The sequence below is a fragment of the Mobula hypostoma genome, chromosome 9 (assembly GCF_963921235.1).
Source record: "Mobula hypostoma chromosome 9, sMobHyp1.1, whole genome shotgun sequence".
NCBI classification, from domain to species: domain Eukaryota; kingdom Metazoa; phylum Chordata; class Chondrichthyes; order Myliobatiformes; family Myliobatidae; genus Mobula; species Mobula hypostoma.
The window spans coordinates 122,525,518-122,546,076 of NC_086105.1; the positions used below are offsets into that span (position 1 = coordinate 122,525,518).

Genomic DNA, 20,559 nt, shown 5'->3' on the forward strand with positions numbered 1-20,559 from the left:
CCATGCTATCAGTAACCCTTTCCTTGCTAAATGCCTTCACCTTTCCCAATAGTCCTGCTGCAACTTACTAGAGCAGGGGCTTTGCCACAAACCATGTAGTGTAAGTGTGTCCTTGTTGGAAACATAGATTCTGTGGGGGCTTAGCAGAATGGGCGTTGAGAGAATATTTTCCCTCATGACAGAATCTAGAAGTAGGACAGAGTTTTAGAATATGGAGTTACTCACTGGAGATGGGTTAAAGTAAGAATTTCTTCTTTCAAAGGGCCATGAAGTTTTGGAAATCAATCTTTGGTAATAGAAGAAGTCGTCAATGATAGATGTTTGGGCCTTGGTGCTGTCAAGAGTCATGAGAAACAGGCAGCAACATGCAGGGGAGGCAATTGGTTAAACACAGCATGAAACCATTCCCTGTAGTGGAGTTATATAAAATCAATTGGCAATGGTTTAAATTCAGAGATCCAAATAAACTTATTATCAAAGTACATATGGCACCATATACTACTCCAAGATTCATTTTCTTGCAGCCATTCACTGTAGAACAAAGACATACAACACAATCAATGAAAAAAAACTACAAAGGCTGACTAGCAACCGAAATGCAAAACAAGACAAACTGTGTAATTAGAAAAAAATTAATAATATATACATAAATAAATAATACTGAGAACACGAGTTGTAGAGTCTTCCAATTGAGTCCATGGGTTGAGTTCAGTGGTCAGTTCAATGTTGAGGTGAGGGAATTTATCCACATTGCTTCAGGAGCCTGATAGGTGGATGGTAATAATTGTTCCTCAACCTGGTGATGTGGGGCCTAAGGCTCATATACCTCCTTCCCTATGGCAGCAGTGAGAAGCGAGCATGGCCCGGATGATGGGGTTCTGGTGGTGAATGCTGCTTTCTCGTGGCAGCACTCCTTGTAGATGTGCTCATTGGTGGGGAGGGCTTTTCCTGTGATGGACTGGTCTGTATCCACCACATTTTATAGGCTTTACTGTTCTTGGGCAATGGTGTTTCCATATCAGGCAGTGATGTAACCCAGTCAAGACACTCTCCATTGTGCCTCTGTAGAAGTTTGTTAATGTTTTTGATGCCCTACCAAATCTGTGCAAACTTCTCAGAAAGTAGAGCTCCTTTGTTTTTGCGACTTTGAGGAAGAGGTTGTTTTCTTGACACCACTGTGTCAGAGAGGTAACTTCTTCCCTGTAGGCCACCTCATTATTGTTTGAGATTAGGCCAAACAATGTAGTGTTGTCAGCAAATTTAATTAGCAGATTAGAGCTGTGGGTAGCGACACAGTCATGGGTATACAGGGTGTAAAGGAGGAGATTTAGTACACAGCCCTGAGGGGCTCCTGTGTTGACAGTCAGAGGGGTGGAGGTGAGGGAGCCCACTTTTACCACCTGCCGGCGATCTGACAGGAAGTCCAGGCTCCAGCTGCACAAGGCAGGGTCAAGGCTGAGGTCTCTGAGCCTCCTGTCAGATCAGAGAATAGATAATAACACCAAGGAATTTAGAGTTACTGACCCTCTCGGCTTCTATTTCCCTCACAAGAACTGGCTCAAGGACCTCCAGCTTCTTCTTCCTGTAGTCAATAATCAACTGTTTGGTCTTGCTGACCTTGAGTGAGGGGCTGTTGTTGTGGCACCACTCAGCCAGATTTTCAATCACCTCCTATATGCTGATTTGTCACCACCTTTGATTTGGCCAACAACAGTGGTGTTGTTAGTAAAATTAAATATATGTTGTACTTGGCCTCCAGACAGTACAAGGTGAGGAGCGCAGGGGGCCAAGCACACAGCCTTGTGTGGCACCAGTGCTCATGGTGATTGTGGAGGCGATGCTGTTGCCAGTCTGAACTGACTGGGTCTGTAAGTGAGGAAATTGAGGATCCAATTCCATAGGAAGTTATTGAGGCCTGGGTCTTAGGGTGAGGGACAAATAGCTTGGAGGGGATCTAAAGATTCTGAGAGTGCTTGGAAAGTGAAACAGCCCTGCTAAAAGGATGGAGAAGGTAGGCATTCTCACAATATTTAAGAACAGACAAGACAGCACACCTTTGCTTCTACTTCCTCAGAACACTAATAAAATGTCTCCAATGACCCTCACCAATGATTGCAGACGCACCATAGAAAGCATCCTTTCTGGGTGCATTGCAGTTGGTATGGCAGCTGCTCGAACACTCGAAATTGTACAGCATTGTGAATGCAACCCAGTCGACTGCATACATCAGCCTCCCGGCCATGACTACACCTCTCTACAATTCCAGCGGTTTGGGAAAGCGGCCAACATGATCAAAGCAAACACGAGAGCATCTGCAGATGCTGGAAATTCAAGCAACACACACAAAATGCTGGTGGAACGCAGCAGGCCAGACAGCATCCACAGGAAGAAGCAGAGTCGACACTTTGGGCTGAGACCCTGGGAGGGGAGAGGGAGATCAGAAATGGTCAGGAGGGGGAGGGATAGAGCTAAGAGCTGGAAAGTTGATTAACAGAAGGGATGCAAGGCTGGAGAAGGGAGAGGATCATAGGATAGGAGGCCTAGGGAGAAAGAAAGGGGGAAGGGAGCGCCAGAGGAAGCTGGAGAGCAGGCAAGGAGTTATTGTGAGAGGGACAGAGAGAGAGAAAAAAAGGGGAAAAATATAAATAAATAAACAAATTAATAAATACATAAGGGATGGGGTAAGAACGGGAGGAGGGGCATTAACAGAAGTCAGAGAAGTCAATGTCCATGCCATCAGGTTGGAGGCTACCCAGACGGAATATAAGGTGTTGTACCCAGTGCATTGGCTTGTCCGTGTGAATATTTTCAGGAGGTTCAGAGCTATTCGGTAATTTCAGGTGGGTACTGATGTAGCTGTTCTTCCCTTTCTTCTTCGTGCTGCCATTGGACAGAAGATATACAAGGAATGACAACACATACCATAGGCTGAAGGACAGGTTCAGACTCGTGAGCAGTCCTCCCATACGATAAAGACCCGTCGAACTCTTGACCTCGCCGAGGTAATAGCCGGTCACGGCCATTTGTCGACCTGCACTGCACTTTTTCTGTTACTGTCGCCCTATTATACAGTATTTCACATTCTGTAATTGTTTTCATTTTGTACTACTTCAATATACGTATACATGGAATGATTTTTCTGGGGGTTTCACTGTCCCTCGGTACATGTAATCTAAGACAATAGGAGCAGATAAACCAATGACCAAAAACGTAAACATCTGAAAAGCCAAAGCATAGAAGGTTATGTGACATCTGCTTCTTTGCAATAAGACTTTATGTCATGATTTAGTTTAAACACACACACGCAAACAAAACCGGTGTCTTTGTACTCCTGCTCTTTTCGCGATTCATATACCCTTGCCCTTGGCATTGTGAGCGCTTTCATTGCAGGGGATGACGTGATCGTGACGAGTTGTTTCCCCGCCCCTGCGTCGGCTGAAGCGACTTCCCTGTGCGTTGTTGGCCCGTGTGGTTGTCGAGCTCCGAGTGTGGGGTGACCCGGACACTGCCAGCCATGGACTTTGTGGTGGTGTCCGGCTTCTTGGGGCTCACGGTCACCGTCATCCTGATAACGACGGTAATGAGCGTGTTCCACCCGGTCTACAGCCCTGCCTTCGTCCTGGTGCTTTGCGCGATGTTCCACGTCTTCAGGTACCAGCCGGTACCCTCGGAGATCGCCCAGAAGGTGTTACGCCCCAACGGTAGCTATTCCGTGATTGCTCATCGCGGCGCGGGCTTTGATGCTCCCGAAAACACACTAGCTGCCATCAGAAAGGTCAGTCGTCCTGTCTGAAGATGTTCTCGTAAACAAAGCTTCTTGCTTCAAAGTATTAAGTGCGCCTTTCAAATTGAAAGTTTTGGGCACCTGTTTCCAAAATCCCACTTACCTACTTCGCGTTATTGTCATTAATATGGGAATTCTGTCCTCGTGATGGGGAGGTTGTATGAGAAATTTCCGGGTTGACGACACAGCGTTCAAATGGAAAACTCATGAATGTTTAACTTGCCATTTTTCATTCATTTGACATTAATGAGAAGAAAATCGACTTCTGATTTGTACTGAGTGCATTGGCTTGTCCGCGTGAATATTTTCAGGAGGTTCAGAGCTATTTGGCAATTTCAGGTCTGTACTGATGCAGCTGTTCTTCCTTGAGGCAGAAATATTAGAATGGCCCATGACAAGATGGGGAAATCAATTTGTGTTCACAACAAATGTTGTTTTTGAGTTTTGTGCAAATACAGGGTAGAGGCTCAATCTACCAAAATTGCCAAATGCTTCAGAATTTCTTTTTTGAGAAGTTGAATCCATGTTGTTTATGAGAAACTTGAACTGGAGGGAGAAGTGAAGGCAAGGCTCCATGGAAAGAAATGAATAAGGATGGAATGAAAGGAATCAACAATGCAGTGATGATGCCTGAAGCTATTGATCAGAATGATAGCTTTGCTTAATACCACTAGCAAACAGAGCATTTTCTTAGGGAATACATTGAGATTGCTAATGACTTGCTTCCATTCCAGTTGTGTAGTTTCTGAGGAGGATAATACAGCTACTGTATATAGGGCCCCTGGTAATTGTAACAGGTGGACCAGAAGCTGCTTGGCCAGGCAGGTAGTTTGGGAGGTGTTTTCTGTTTACATTTGGCTTTTGCATGTTTGCAGTGGAGGGGTGAGAAGTTCTTGGTGCTCATTCTCCATTTTGAGGAAACATGAGTCAGAGATTCCGAGGAGTCAGCATGGATGTCACACTTTTTCTTCAAGAAGGCATTGAGAACGGTTCTTGCTTTTTCTCTATGTCCACCTGGTAATCCATCATCTTGAAATCAAAGTAGTGTGCTTGTTTCAGTAGTCTTGTTGGGCATGGAGATGCCATGGCCTACCCATGGTACAGTTAGCCTGGTAAAATTAGATGCTGGGAATGTTAGCCAGGGAGAGAATTGTGGTATTTGTGCTGGTGTGTACAGAGGATTTCACTGGAACAACATTGGTGGCATACCTTCAGTGCTTTGTGGTTTCCATATCTCAGATGTGCTTGGGTGGGGAACACTGCTGCCTGAGGGCAATGACATTGGGTTTGAGTTTGAGGTCTTAATCTTCAAATGCCCTTTTCCTTCGAACCCAAAAGTTCAAGGCCGCAATGAATTTTCATCTATATCTGACCTTACTAAGATGAAAAAAGTGGTCGTTCATTGGATAGGTGATTCTGTGCAACAGTACAGATTGGTGGACTTCTACAAAGCCTATACTCAACAATTCTGTAGAGGTGATTCTTTGAATTGGTACATACCGGAGCATCTTCCGCATACTGCAGCTTAATGAGTTAGCTTTGAGTAACCTTGGTTGTGGAGTGGCCATGACACATATTAAATACTTGACCAATTGTCCTGTAGATTAGCCCCACTCCACTAATTACCATGATGGAGGTGGGGTTGTGAGAAGAATTGTGAAAAGTATTGCGAAGTGATAATGTGTTAAGTATGAAATGAGGTAAAAAGATAATTCAAAAGATTGATACAATGTTTTCCGCCATGAAATCTTCCTTCTTAAAAAAAACAAATTAAAACCATTGGTTTCTGGTTGTTTGCCTTTATTTTTAAAATGTAGCTAATCAAATTTAAGGAATATCTCAAACAAAGAAAAGCATGATGACAATGCAAACATCCCATATGCCTGCATGTGGTCTCGATTCCTCCATTCCCTGCTTGTCCAAATGCCTCTTAAACATTGCTATAATTTCGTTCCTGCCACTTTCCCTGGTAGTGGGTTCATTCTGTGTAAAATAAAACTTTAAAGGAAATACACACATTTTTTAAAAAACTTCTTCCGTCTCACCTTAAAGCCGTGCTCTGCAGTGTTTGACATTTCTACACTAAGAATCAGATTATGATTACCCAATCTATCTGCATGTCTGATAATTTTAAAAATTTATCAGGTCACCCCTCAGACTTGAGTGCTGCAGAGAAAACAATCCAAGTGTGCCCAACCTTTCCTTACAGTAACACTAAATAATTCAGGCAACATCCTTTCTGCACCCTCTCCAAAGTCGTCTTATTCTTCCTGTAATATAGTGATGTGAACGACACACCAAATACCAAATATAGCCTAACCAAATTTTTGTATACAGTTGCAATATGGCTGTCTAACATTTTAATATTCAACACCTTGACCAATGAAGGGAAGAATGTTGTATGTTGTCTTTATCAGATAGTGTTTAATCTGTCTTGACCAGATTAAACACTAGCTGCTATTTTTCTGCTTGCATTTCCAAGTTGTCTATATCCTGTAGAATCCTTTCACAACTTTCCTCACTATCCACAACTTCAAGTTTTATATCATCTGCAAACTTGGTAATCAGTTCACAAATATTTTCTGATGCATCAGAAACAACAGAGGTTCCAGTACTGATCTTTGTGGATATGCTTATAGACCTCCATTCAGAGCAATATTCCTGCACCACTGCTATGCCTTCTCTGTCCAAACCAATTTTGAATCTAGGCTATCAAGTCTTCACGGGTCCCATGTGCCTTTGCCTTCTTGATTACCTTCCCATGAGGGAACTTGCTGAAGGCTTCACTAAAATGCATGTATACAACACCCACTGTCTTTCCCTCATTACCACTTTATCTTTATCATCACTTCAAAAAAAATTAACCAATTTTGTAAGATGAGACCTCTCCTGCAAAAAGCCATACTGACAAATTGATGCTTTTCCAGATATGAGCATATCCTCTTATATACAAGAATCTTTTGCTGATGTGAGATTCACTGGCCTATAAATTTTTTGGTTTGCCTCTCCTGTCTTAAGCAGAGTAACAATATTCTGTTCCTATGTTTTATGGACTAATGTTGGCTATACTTCAATTCTCCAGGATCTTGGCTGTGGCTAAAGAGAATATGAAGATCTTTGTCAAGTAGCAGCAATTTCCTCCATTGTTTCCCAACTTAGGGTAGATCCCATGAGACCCCTGGGGATTATTCTTCTTGATGCTATTAAAGAATTCCAGCATTTTCTCTTCCTTGATGTTAACACAGATAAGAATATTAGTAAAACCCTTCCTGATCTCACTATTCTCCATGTCCTTCTCGGAAAATACCAATACAAAGTAGTTACTTAATACCAAATTTCCCCTGGTATATTTTCCTTTCTTTGCCTTTGAGTGGTCCTACTGTCTCCCTTGTTATCCTCTTGTTTTTAATGTGTATGTAAAATACTTCGGGATTCTCTTTTATTCAATTTGCCAAAGACATTTTGCGGCCTCTTTTATCCCTCCTGATTTCCTGTTCAAAATTTTCTCTTGCATCCTTTGTACTTCTCAAGAGCCTTGTCCAAATTCACCTATCAATTCCTTGCATATGCTTTCTTTTCCTTTCTGACTAAATATGTGACATCGCTTGGCATTTCAACGTTCCCAAAACTTGCCATCCTTGTCTTTCTTTCTCACATGTACATGTGAGTTCTGAATTGTAACCAATTAGCCTTTAAGCAACTCCTGCTTGTCAGATGTGGACTTCCCCAATGACAGCTGCTCCCGATTTATTCTCCTGAGCCCTTGCCTAATGTTGTTGGTATTAATCATTTCCCAAATGAGCGTTTAGCCTTTAGGTCTTGTCTTATCCTGACCAATAATTATTTGAAAATTTAGACTTATCGTCACTGTTCCCACAATGTTTTCCCACCGAAACTATGATTATTTGGCCAGGCTCCTGTCCCATTTCATGGTGAAGCATGGCCCTTACCCAGACTGGATTATCTACCGACTGTTTCAGGAAACTTTCATAATGCAGCTAACAATTTCTGCCCTAATCTGGCACTAATGGAGTCCCAGGCAATATTGAGAAATTAAAGTCATCCACAACAGCTACATGGTTGCTTTTATATCCTTTCATGATCTGCCTACGTATCTGTTCCTCTGTCTGCTACTGGGTAGTGGGAGATGTATACTGTAGCTCCATCATAGTGAATGCAACTTTCCTATTCCTGACCACTGGATGAGCCCTCCAGGACTTCCTCTCTTAACTGTGGCTGTGACAGTCTCTCTGATCAGTACTGCAACTTCCCACCGCCTTTACAATCTTCACTATTATATCTGAAACCTCTGAATCCTGGAATTTTGAGCTGTCAGTCCTTGCCCTTCTTTCAGCCAAGTCTCAGCAATGGCTGCAACGCTATAGTTCCATATACTAATCTAAGCCTTAACCTTGTCTACCTTGCGCATAACATTCCTTGTGTTGAAATAAATACACTTCAGCCCGCCAATCTTACCGTGGTTGGATTATCTAAATACTGTTTTTTAAAACCTGGCTCTGCCTGTTCTTCCTTCCAGCCTTGCTGAATCTCTTCCTTCCCCTCAATCCACGCACTTGTCGACCTACTACTCCAGCTTGCACCCCATTGCTACACCAGTTTAAGTTCTCCTGAGTAGCACCTGTAAGTCTCCCTGCAAAGATATCAGTGCCTCTCCAGTTTAGGTGTAAACTGCCCTCCTTGTACAAGTCCCATCTGCTCTGGAAGAGAGCCCAATGATCCATGTACTCTAAGTCCTAAGACTTAATTACTTCTGAAGTTCCCGTTCAAGGCTTATTGTGAAAGGTGTTACGTAATTTTAATTAACTCCTTCACTTTAGAAACAGTGTGGTCAAAGCTACATTATATACAGTTTCAACATTACAACAAGAATTCCTGATTGGCTGCAGTGCTGTATATATAAGCTAATGAATACCTTGAGACATACTGTTCTCACTCCTCATCTAGGCTGCTGAAAATAATGCTACTGGTGTGGAGTTGGATATCGAGTTCACTTCAGATGGTATCCCTATTCTGATGCACGATCGTACTGTGGACCGCACAACTGATGGTACCGGTTCTCTTGATCACTTAACTTTTGAAGAGGTCCGGAAACTTAACCCAGCAGCCAAGCACAGACTGCAGTATGTAATCAGAATATACCCCATACAGATAATAGTGAACGAGATACCATTTAACTTTTTGTTGCCCAAAAAATCCAAAGATTAATGACAACATTGCCTTATTTTAAGGTACTATAATTTAAGTGAATTACAAACACTTATAGATGACTTATGATTTAAAAATATATCCTTGCTCTTTCTGCAGCCTATTAAATGTTATAATTCCAGTCCGTGCAATAGCATTGCGAACTACAGTGCAGTTTGTGAAGTTCTAATCTGGTGGTTGTGCAGTTACAGTCTACTATTAGCCTGCATGAGACATTCACCCTGTAAGTCTCTGACCCTTAGAGTCACAAAGTACTACAGCAGAGAAACAGGCTCTTCAGCCCATCCAGACCATACACCTATGCCTGGTGCAATCCTCTCCATTCCTATCCAAACTGCTGCTCCATGTTACATGGGAACCAGCATCTAGCATTTCTGCTGGGATCTTGTTCCACACACCACCCTCTGAATGAAGAAGATCCCCTCAATTTCCTCTTAAATAATACATTTTCACCCTAAACCTATGACCTCTAGTTCTAATCTCACCAAACATGAGGGGGACAAAGATTGCATGCATTGATCTTGTCTATACCCCTCATAATTTTGTATATCTCTATACAAGATCTCCCCTCATTCCCATTCCCTTGCACTCCAGGGAATGAATTCCTAACCCAGGAGGTGTACTATAATTGTCTTGCCAGTGCAGTGACATTTATGGTCAGAGTCGTTCCAGAGTTGATTTCCGACCTAATTCAAAATAACATCAGTATGGGTGCACTACGATGAACTTGCCTTGCACCTCATGGGCTTGACACCAGACAGAACACCATTTACCACAGTGTAACTTCCTTTGTGTCAGAGACTTGTGGGAACTGTGACTACTTTGTTACATCTCTTCCAATCTTGTTGAGTGTATAAGAGCTGAAGCTAAGCCAGCATACATCTAAAATGCAATGTTTCATGCAGGAAATATGAATTGATGTATGCGAAAATTCCAGTTTGTTTTCCTTTTTGACATGTATCATATGAACGTGAACATTCTATGTTCAGACAACACACAATTTATTTCTGTTCATAGTAAATCATAAAAATAAATAATATTTCCATGTTTGTCTATTTCACATAATGATCATTGTATAATTTAATATTATGGCCATATCCTAGATTCCCATATGAGATTTTTGTTATTATAAACTATCTAAGTAGCAGGAGAATTTTTCTTTGTAATTTTTTAAGTAGAAATGCAAAGCTACTTAAACAAGTTTTATCAATTATTATACATTTTTCATAATCTGTATGCAATATTACTGTAAATTATAGCAGTACAATATTGAAAATATTGTAATTATTATTAACCCTGTACTTTATAAGATATTTGAACTGATTAAACAATAAACTTGGTTTTGGCATTGATTTTACATTTGTAAGAATAAAGTGTAGCAATTCAGGGTTTAATTAAAACTTACAATAATTATTTGGACTTTCTGTTTTGCAGCGAAAAGTTTCCAGGTGAGAAAATCCCAACACTGAAGGAAGCTATCTTAGAGATTCTCAAAACCAATATGACAATTTTCTTTGATGTCAAAGGCCACGCAGTTCAGGTAAAATGCCTTATTATTTTGGTAATATATTATAGAGGTAAACTTCATCTTTGGCATTGGAACTGGCTCCTTGACCCACCATCATTATAATTAAATATACCTCCCACTTGACTGCTTTAATTCCATATCCCTCAATGCCCTACTCATTCAAATACCAATCCAGATGCCTTTTTAAATGTAACTCTTCCTGCCTCCACCACCTCCTCTGGCAGCTCTTTCCAGATATCATCCACTCTTTGTGAGAAAAAAGTTACCCCTCAGATCTCCTTTAAACCTCCTCTCTCCCACCTTAAGTCCATGCCCTCAAATTTTATAACCCTTAATATGGTGCGCAGTCACTGGCAATCTCGTCTCTCTATGCCTCTCATGATTTTATGTACTGCTATCATGTGATCTCTCAGCCTCCTTCACTGCAGGGTAAACAGACCTAGCCCATCCAATCTATCTGGATAACTCGCTCCAATTCAGGCAACATTATGCATCTTTCCTACATGTGCTCTAGCTTAATTACATCTTTCCTGTGGTGTGATGACCAGAATTGAATACAATACTCCCAAGCATGGCCTAAGCAACATTTTATACATTTGTAATGTGACAGCTCAATTATTGTACTTGCTGTTTGGTTTGATGAAACCTAGTATGCCATACACGTTCTTTGCCACTCTGTCTATCTGTATTGGCACTTATGGAAATCATGTAGTTGTACCCCAAGGACTCTCTGTTTAACAGCATTCCATGGGATCCTGCCATTCACTGTGATGGCCAGCCAGGTTTAATTTCCCAAAATGGAGTACCTTGCACTCATCTGAATTAATTCCATCTGCTCTTCCTTCGCTGCCTTTCCCAGCTGAGCAAAATCCTGTTGTTAAAATTAGACAGCCTGCTTTACTGTCCACTGTAGCATCAATTTTGGTGTCATCTGCAAATTTACTAATCATGTCACCTACATTCACAACCAAATAATTAATATATAGGATGAACAACTGAGGACCCAATACTGATCCATCTGGCACAGGCCTCCAATCTAAGAAGCAAACTTTGACTGTCATCCTCTGCTTCTTACTGTCAAGCCAATTTTGTATCCAACTGGCTAATTTGCTGTGGATTCTGTGTTCTAACCTTCGAGACCAGCCTATCATATGGGACCTTGTCAAAAGCCTTGTTAAAGTCTACGTACATAAAGTCTATTATGCTGCCCTTGTCGATCCTCTTGGTCTTCTCTACAAAAAAAATTAATTCCAATTTAGACATTGCATCTCACTTAGAAAGTCATCCCTACTTCGTCCTTACTTTTTCAAAAGCAAATGAACCTTGTCCCTGAGAATCCCTTCCACTAACTTTCCCATCACTGATGTCAGACTCAGCTTATCCCTGCTGTTGCCCTTTAAACCAAAGCACAATATCGGCTATCTTCCAGTTTTCTGATACCTCACCCATGGCTAATGAAGTTATAAAAATCTCTGTCAAGACCCTTGCTTCTTATAACATCTTAGATTACACCTGGCAAGGTCCTAGGGATTTAACTACCTTTATGTGTTTCAGGACCTCCAACACTTCCACCTTCATAATGCAGATATGCTCCAGAACATCACTCTTCTCTCCACTGAACTTGTTAGCTTCTATGCCTTCTCCATAGTAAATGCAGGTGAAAACTATTCATTTAAGAGTCCACTTCTACTCCATCTATAGAATCTGTTAGGATTCCCCTTTATTTTATCTGCCCAGGATATTCCAAAGTCCCTTTTTATCTTCCTGATTTCCTCCTTTAAATGTCCTGCTACACTCTCTATGCACCTCAATAAATTTTCTTGATCCTAGCTGCCTGTATCTGACATATCTCCCTCTTTTCGCGACCAGACCCCTAGTACCCTGTCAACCATGATTCCCTACTTTTGCCAGGTTTGCCCTTCATTCTAACACAAATATGCTGGCGCTAAACTTTACCCATCTCACTTTTAAAAGTTTCCCACTTGCTGCCAGAGATAACTATGACCTCCGCCCATCAATTTTTGCAAGTTCCTGTCTGATGCCATTAAAGTTAGCCTCCCCCTATTCTCCCCCCCCCCGCCCTTCATTTAGGACTTGAGGACCAGCCCTATCCTTTTTCATAACTTTCTTGAAACTAATAGAATTATGGTTACTGCTCCCAAAGTGCTGCCCAAAAACTTGCCAATCAATTGTTTGGCCTCAAGTGCGGCCCCTTCTATAGTAGGGTCATATCATAGCTGTATACATATTTTGATTAGAGCTGCCAAAATTGTTATTTGAAAAAAAACAAGGCATGTTTTGCCTTGCTTGGCAAGATCATCTTTTCTGCTCCCATGCAGTGAACTGTAGTATTCCCCTGAGCTAAGTTTCAGTTTATTGCTTGGGTCAGCTTTGAGTTTACTAGAAGATCGTGATGATTGTTGATGCAATGTTTTGTAGCTGTTCTCATCTGGGAAGTACTTACGGGAAGTGGGTGGAGTGAAAAGGTATCCTGTGCCAATACTGTATTGCACAGACAATGGGTCTATTAATGCAAAGGAGTAGTGCGTACCCCTACATCTTTTTAGCACTTTCTGCTTTTGAGTGTCATCTTCCTTCTTGTCCCCGTTCTCTACCTCCCATTCAAGAACAATAAAAATTCCCTAAATTAAATAAAATGATAAATATTTTAAAATAAACTCGTCTTTGGTGATATTTCCCCTCAACCCTCACTAATTCAATTTACTCTGCCTCTGTTCCTCCCATAAAGTCTTCCTCCATATAAATTCCTGAAAGCATTTCCTTGAATGTATTCGCTAGGCTTCTGCTCCTATAGTTCTACACCAAACCAAGTAAAGCTATCTTTGATCACTTTCTTTTCAGCTAAATAAATGTTAAAATTGAAGTAATGTTTCAAACATGGATATGAAATTAGTGTAAAACATTTTCAGCAAGTTGCTTAATTGCTTTTTTTTTCAGGCTTCTGTTACCTTGAAAGAGCTGTACAAAGAATTCCCTGAACTGTACAACAGGAGCATTGTGTGTTCATTTGAACCTTTGGTTATTTTCAAGGTATTATAAATTTTAATTTCCATCAATGCAACATAATATTACATCTATAACTACACTTGGAAGTTGTATTGGATTAGGCAAAGTTGTTGCAAATATTCTGAAACAGAACTGTTGTGTGAATTAGTTGAATTTGAAATAATGCACAAACTAATTAATACATTTATTTCATTCTTGCACTGTTCAAGATGAGGCAGGCTGACCAGAAAGTGGTGACTGCTCTCACTCATAGACCCTGGAGTCTGAGTTACCGTGGGAATGGGAAACCAAAATTTGATGGCTACAAGCAATACCTATACATGATGCTGGATATTATTTTGGACTGGTCCCACCATGCTTTTTTGTGGAAATTGCTAGGTGTTTCGGCCTTTTTAATGCAGAAAAATTTTGTATCAATGTAAGTATTGAGAATTTTTCATTGGTTTTTTAAAAATGTTTTGTTGGTCAGCAAGTTTTAATACTATCCTCTGAGTCTTTGATTTTAAAATTAACCGTGAATGAAGTAAAATAGCCTAATATGAAATGCATTTTGATTTGAGATGTGTATCCCTTTGCATCAATAGGGATAAAAATTGTACTCAAAGGAACAAGCAAATGTTATTTTGCATGTTAAGTGTCCCCGTTATGTTGCTGCTGTTAAAACTGGTATCTGCAGTTCACAATTGATTGCTAAGGAAAGATTGCCAATCAATATTTATATATTTTTAAGATCTGGTTCCATACAAAATAATTCTTGGAGAATCTCTGTCAGCAATACTCCGTCTATTCAAGTAAACTTTTATCATGTGTGATTTAATTCATTATTATCCATAGACCAATCCTTTAATGTTGCATCCTATTCTCTGACATTGAAGTAAGGTAAACTGTGACTATGAAACTATAGATGATCAAACACTTCAATAATCTGCCTAACAGGTTTGTAGTTTATGGCTGTAATTTTCAGCATTGGTGAATGAATTGCATTATACGTAACCATTAAAAAAAATCACCCTTGAAATTGTGTGCATAGTGGAGCTGATAGACACCTTATTTAATGGAGATCAGTAAAATCATTATAAATTGAAACCTACTGTTTGAAGGGAGAATGTTTTAACCTCTGTGGATACACTGCTGGTACCATTGTGAATGTGGCTTTGAACTTCATGAAAAGCAGTCCATTGAGTCTTACTCTCAGCCTTCCAATACCTTGCAGGTGGCATTATCCACTCTTCAGTATTCTGCCCACCCTCACCTATTCCTGCCTCCCCATATTCCCATTGAACTTAACACCTCGGTCCAATTGTCTGGACACCCCCACCCCAATAATTCCAAATGTAGTTAGCAAAGCATAACTAAAGCTCCACAGTGACTATGTATCCAACATAATGTTGGAACCTTGCACTAGAATACCTTTTACAATCTTTAACAAAGGACAAGATTGGTACAAGTCCTCAGCCCCTAATGTTTAGAAAAGTTTGAAAATAATTTTAATGGTACTAAATGATTAAATTGTTAAAATATTAAAACTGATAAGTCATTAGATTAAACTGCATCATAGTTATAAGAAATAATCATATTTGCATTTTCCTCAGTCTCCAATTCAGAATCCTCAGGCTTGTATATATGACCATAGAGACAGACTCCCCTGGATAATACAGTGGACTCTGGTTAGTTGGGCACATCAGGACCAGAACATTATGGTCCAATTAAGTGGCAGCCCCAATTAGCTGAAATTTCATGGAAGTAGTTATAAAGGTATATTTTTAAAAATTCTAACTACCAATAAGAGTCAAAATTATGTATTTAAATGTAATACAGAACAAATTAGAACACTACCAGTGCTACTACAGTACTATAAAACTATTAGTTCCTAACAGTTATTGACGGAGGAATTCATCCAGTGTACACTGCCGTGTTCTTTTGATTGACCGTAAATGACAAAATTGGCGCAGACACCTAGTGCAGATAATGGGATGACTTCATTCAATGCCTTCAATTACATTCTCTAAGTCTAACATTCAAGATGATTGTGATACCTTCAAAGTCTTCATAGTTGTTAATTTGTTTAAATAGTGAAATCATTTTATTTTTAATCTTGGCCATTTCTGGCATCTTCAAGCCGGAATACTTGAAACTGCAGCGAGCAAAGCAGTTCTGAATTATTTTGCTGCTTATTTCTCACCAACTATCAGTGACAAAAATCTTTTTTTTTAACACAAGCACAGTGTAGCTCTAAGCACAGTATAGTGTCAACAACCACACAAGTGCACTCAATTGGTCCTAGTTCGGCAACAGTCTTCCGTCCCAATTACATGCCATAGTGTCCCATATAAATGAAAGGAATCCCGGCTATTTTCTCAATTAGTTTTTGTTTTTTGAATTGGTCCAAGTAAGCGGCTGCCCTGATAAACTGATGGCCCATTTAAATGGAACCCACTGTACTGGGAGATCCCACCCAAAACCCAGTGACAGAGCGGACTGATAGATTTAATTAAATATAAACACATGAGAATCTTCAGAAGCTGGAAATCCGGTGCAATGCACATGAACCGCTGGAGGAACTCAGCAGGTCAGGCAGCATCTATGGAGAGAAATAAACAGTCGATGTTTCAGGCCGAGACCCTTCATCTGTACTCTCGATGAAAGCTGTTGGCTCAAAATGTCAACTGCTGATTCATCTCTATTGATACCGCCTAATCTACTGAGCTCCTTCATAATTTTGAGCATTTTGCTCTGACAGATGTAGTGGCATCTATCATTGGGATTGCAGATTTAAGTACACCCTGCACTTGGACTTCCAGAAAGCATTTGATTAGGTCTTCCTCTTCTTTTCCACATTTCTTCCAAATCATTTTATGATTATGAGGACATGCAGTCCCCTTTTATTGTCATTTAGTAATGCATGCATTAAGAAATGATAAAAATGTTTTTCCAGAATGATATCACGAAAACACATGACAAACTGACTTAAGAACTAACAAAAACCACATAATTATAACATATAGTTACAACAGTGCAAAGCAATACCGTAATTTGATAAGAACAGACCATGGCACAGTAAAAATCTCAGAGTCTCTCGAAAGTCCCATCATCTCATGCAGCCGGTAAACCTCCAGCGCCGCCAACTTGCTGATGCAGCATCCCGGAAGCATCCAACTACAGTCCGACTCTGAGTCCGTCCGAAAAACTCCGAGCCTCCGACCAGCTCTCCAACACCGATGCACTGAGCACCATCTCTGCCAAGTGTTTCAACCCCGGCCCCGGCAACAGGCGGCACGCAAAGCGGAGGATTTGGGGCCTTCGTCTCCGGAGATTCTCGATCGCACAGTGGCAGCGGCAGCGAAGCAGGCATTTCAGAAGTTTCTCCAGATGTTCCTCTGCGCTTCACGGCTGTCCCCATCAAATCCGGATTGATGCACAGCCCCTAGTTACACATATCGATATTCATTCGGAATGGCCGTGCATGCTGCATTGCGCTGCCATCTTCTCCTCCCTCCTCCTACTTGCTTGCCTTTCTGAAATTTTTCCAATATGCTGAACTTTCCCTTGAATAAATCTACTAGCTCAAAAAAAACTTCCATATAACAGTTACCAAATATGAGCTATAGTGGATTCTGGTTAATTGGGGCACCAGTTAACAAGGCAGCAGCTTATTTGGGACAACTCTTAAAGAACAAAAAAAACTAATCGAGAAAATAGCCGGGATTTTCTTCATTTATTTGGGATACTAGGCTGCTTAATTGGGCCAGGAGACTGTTGCTGAATAGTTTCTAACTAGCGTCAGTTGCGTTCGCTTCTGTGGCTGTGGACAGAACACCGTGCTTAGAGTGAACAGTTTTTAAATAGCGTCAGTTGCATGTATTTGTGGTCAAAAAGCAGTGATAGTTGCAAGAAATGAGCAGTAAGACAATTTAGAACTGTTTTGTCCACTGCGGTTTCAGGCATTCAGGCTTGGAAATGCCAGAAACTGCTGGGTGTGTAAATGAAACAATTTCACTACTTCAACTAGGAAGAATTTGAGGGTGTTGACCATCATCTTGAATGTTACCTTTGGTCCACTCTGGACACTCACCTCTCACCTGTGGCTCCAATTAACAGTATGCTCACCCTGGTCCACTGCTTCGACAGGCGGGCTAAACCAGGGTATTAACTCCCACTGAGATAAGGACAGGCGTATCCTAGCATGTGATGTCAGCTCTGGCAGGCTGGGCAGGTGAGATCTATGGTGAGATCCAACGGCTAGGTAGGCGGTTCTGCAATGCTTCATGGATAGTGAAGAGCATGCCAAGGCACAGAAGTCGTCATGTTCATCCACTGTAGTCAAGAAAGACCCAAGTACCACTGGACTCAGACTTTTGAGGTTGAGAGAGTACAACTGCCCCAGTGCAACTGTTTTTTTCACTTTAAAAACACTCCTGCATAGGTTTCTTGACCTCATTGGATATGATGCAGCCACCAGTAGTATTGGTAGTGTTCTAATTTCTTCAGTAATTCATTTAAATATATAATTTGTTATGTAACTAACTAGAGTTCACTGTAAAACTCAACACTAAATTTAGTTTTGTTTGGAGGGAAAGAAGTTATTCCAAAAGTTTTGTACTGACTGTACAAAGTGAGCTCTAATTTGTGAAAAGACTGTATCAGCATTGTTTCTCCACTTGACATTACCACAAAGAATCATCAGCCATGTGATAGCTATATTGCATTTATGCCACTAACTTTAAATATGGACTAACCCAATTTGTAGAAGAACACTTGTTTTATTCAGTAAATCACCAGACTAAATCACAAAGTACTGAGCTATGACGATGGGTTCCATTGACTGTAGTTGTAAATCTTGAATGCAGAAGATGAAGGGTGATCTGACTGAGGTATGAAATTGATTGTGCCAGAAAAGATAATTCCTCTATCAAAGAAAATAATTTGGGGCCAAAAAGGGACATAATGTTAAAGCTGGGCTATTGGAAGATGATGTCAAAAAGTACTTTTCTGCAGGAAGGGTAGTGGAAGTCTGAAAGATGCAGATCGACTTTGATTAAATCAAATTATTGACCAGTCCCACAGTTGTATGGCCTGGTTCAGTTCAAGATTTCTAAGAACACTTTTACTTTAACTTTATGGTGTAGTGTCTGAGGGAGGGGGAGGGGAATAAAATCAAGAGTGAAGAAAGTGACTTTGTAATAGAAGAAGGCATGTAAGCAACGTTTTAATCCATGAAAAGGAAGTTGCATGAGTTCAACAGAAATAATAAACAGTGCATTTTGGTTAATTGGGGCACATTAGGACTAGTATATTTTGGCCCAATTGGCTAAGTGGCTGCTACAATTTGCTGAAGTTTCATGTAAATAGTTTAAATGGGCATAAAAGTGACAATCTACAGTGACAAACTAAGTAAGAGATTATGTATTTGTATGAAATACAGATCAAATTAGAACACTACCAAAACTACTACAGTGCTAGAAAGCTGTAGTTCCTAACAGTTATCTGCAGCAGAATTCATCCAATGTACACAGCGGCCATGTTCTTTTGATTGATTGTAAGTGAGTAAAATCAGCACAGACACCTAGTGCCTTCATACAATGACGATGCAATTGTCAAAGGCAATCTTCATCCTCATTGTAACATTCAAGATGATCGTTGATGCTTTTCTTCTTCGTAGTTCATAACTTGTTGAAGTAGTGAATCTGTTTTCTTTTCACTCCTGGCTGTTTCTAACATCTCCAAGCCTGAATACTTGAAACCACAGTGAGCAAAACAATTCTGAATTGCCGTTCTGCTTATTTCTAGCCAGCTATCACTGATAAAAGTCACTGCTTTTTGAACACAAACACATGCAACTGGCGCCATTTAAAATCTTAAAAGCATAGTATAATGTTTAATAGCCACACAAGTGTACACAACTGACCCAGCCGTCTGTCCTAATGAAGTGGCCAAATGAATGAAGAGAAGCCCAATTAACTGGAATCAATTGGTTTTTTTATAGATCAGTGATGTTTAATACTAACCTCTCCACTTTCACTTTTTTTTTTAGGGACTACATGCGGTTTTGGGCCGAAAGAGGGGTTGAAGTGATTGCTTGGACTGTAAATTATACAGATGAAAAACGTTACTTTGAGCATATCCTCCAATGTATCTACATTACTGACAGCCTTACTGAACATAGTTCACCTCCATGAGACTGTGATATAGATTTAATGGCCTAAATGTACCATGGTGTTCTGTATTAAACAGGTTTATTAGCCCCTTTATTTGTATCTTGATAGTGAGAAGGCTTATTGAAGTTTGTGTTTTGACTGAAGTTCCTTAATAATGTGTCAATTATGCAGTTAAATGAAAAGTGCAACAATTCACAATTTGTATATCTGTCACAATTCCTTTTGATTGTATAAGGGAATGTAATAAACATTTGATGTAAATTATATGGTTATGGGGAAGAAAAAGACAAACAGAAGTGACTATTATTTTGCAAAGAATTGGCATTCCTTTCATGGGTCAACCAAACGCCTTCTCAGTCAAAATGATTCTGATTTCAATGCACATAAACTTTGTGGGGAATGCATTTTGGACAGCTGATAGTATGTGATTATTTTAAAAACATGTCCTTTGTAATGCTGCAAATGATAAGTTATTATAAACTAAATTGACAGAAATTGAAGTTTTTTTTTACTAGGCTCTTTTCATTGTTGGAACTCTGCCCAAATTTGACTTCCTGCATTCTTCTTTAAGAATTACAGTATATTTTCAGACACTCTCCTGTGATTTGGCTGTTTAAGGTAAACATTTCTAATTGACAGTGGATCCTCATGGTACTTCTGGTTTTTCAACTTTTTGCAATGTCAAAGAGTTTTGGGCTTTGTAACTAAATTCATTTTTTTTTGCTACTGAATTAATGGGTTTCAAAGTGATTTCATCACTACTTTCTGTGGGGGGGTGGGAGGGAACGTTTTCTCTGCTGAGACACTTGGGTTCTAGTATTTGGCTGTTTCTGAGCATT

General features: G+C 40.2%; 1 protein-coding gene across 1 annotated transcript; it reads left to right on the forward strand.

The window, feature by feature from the left end:
* Positions 1 to 3,444: 3,444 nt before the first annotated feature.
* On the forward strand, positions 3,445 to 20,496 carry gde1 (glycerophosphodiester phosphodiesterase 1). Its single transcript, XM_063059049.1, has 6 exons — positions 3,445 to 3,775; positions 8,750 to 8,925; positions 10,445 to 10,550; positions 13,497 to 13,589; positions 13,775 to 13,983; positions 19,597 to 20,496. Exons 1-6 carry the CDS (start codon positions 3,515 to 3,517, stop codon positions 19,739 to 19,741), a joined length of 990 nt encoding a protein of 329 aa, XP_062915119.1. The 5' UTR covers positions 3,445 to 3,514; the 3' UTR covers positions 19,742 to 20,496.
* Positions 20,497 to 20,559: the final 63 nt, after the last annotated feature.

Excerpts from the sequence above, each read along its gene's own strand:
- gde1 (XM_063059049.1), top strand. The coding sequence starts at position 3,515 with ATGGACTTTGTGGTGGTGTCCGGCTTCTTGGGGCTCACGGTCACCGTC. Across the intron at positions 3,776-8,749 it reads CACTAGCTGCCATCAGAAAG|GCTGCTGAAAATAATGCTAC; the intron begins GTCAGTCGTCCT and ends CTCCTCATCTAG. Across the intron at positions 13,984-19,596 it reads CAGAAAAATTTTGTATCAAT|GGACTACATGCGGTTTTGGG; the intron begins GTAAGTATTGAG and ends TTTTTTTTTTAG.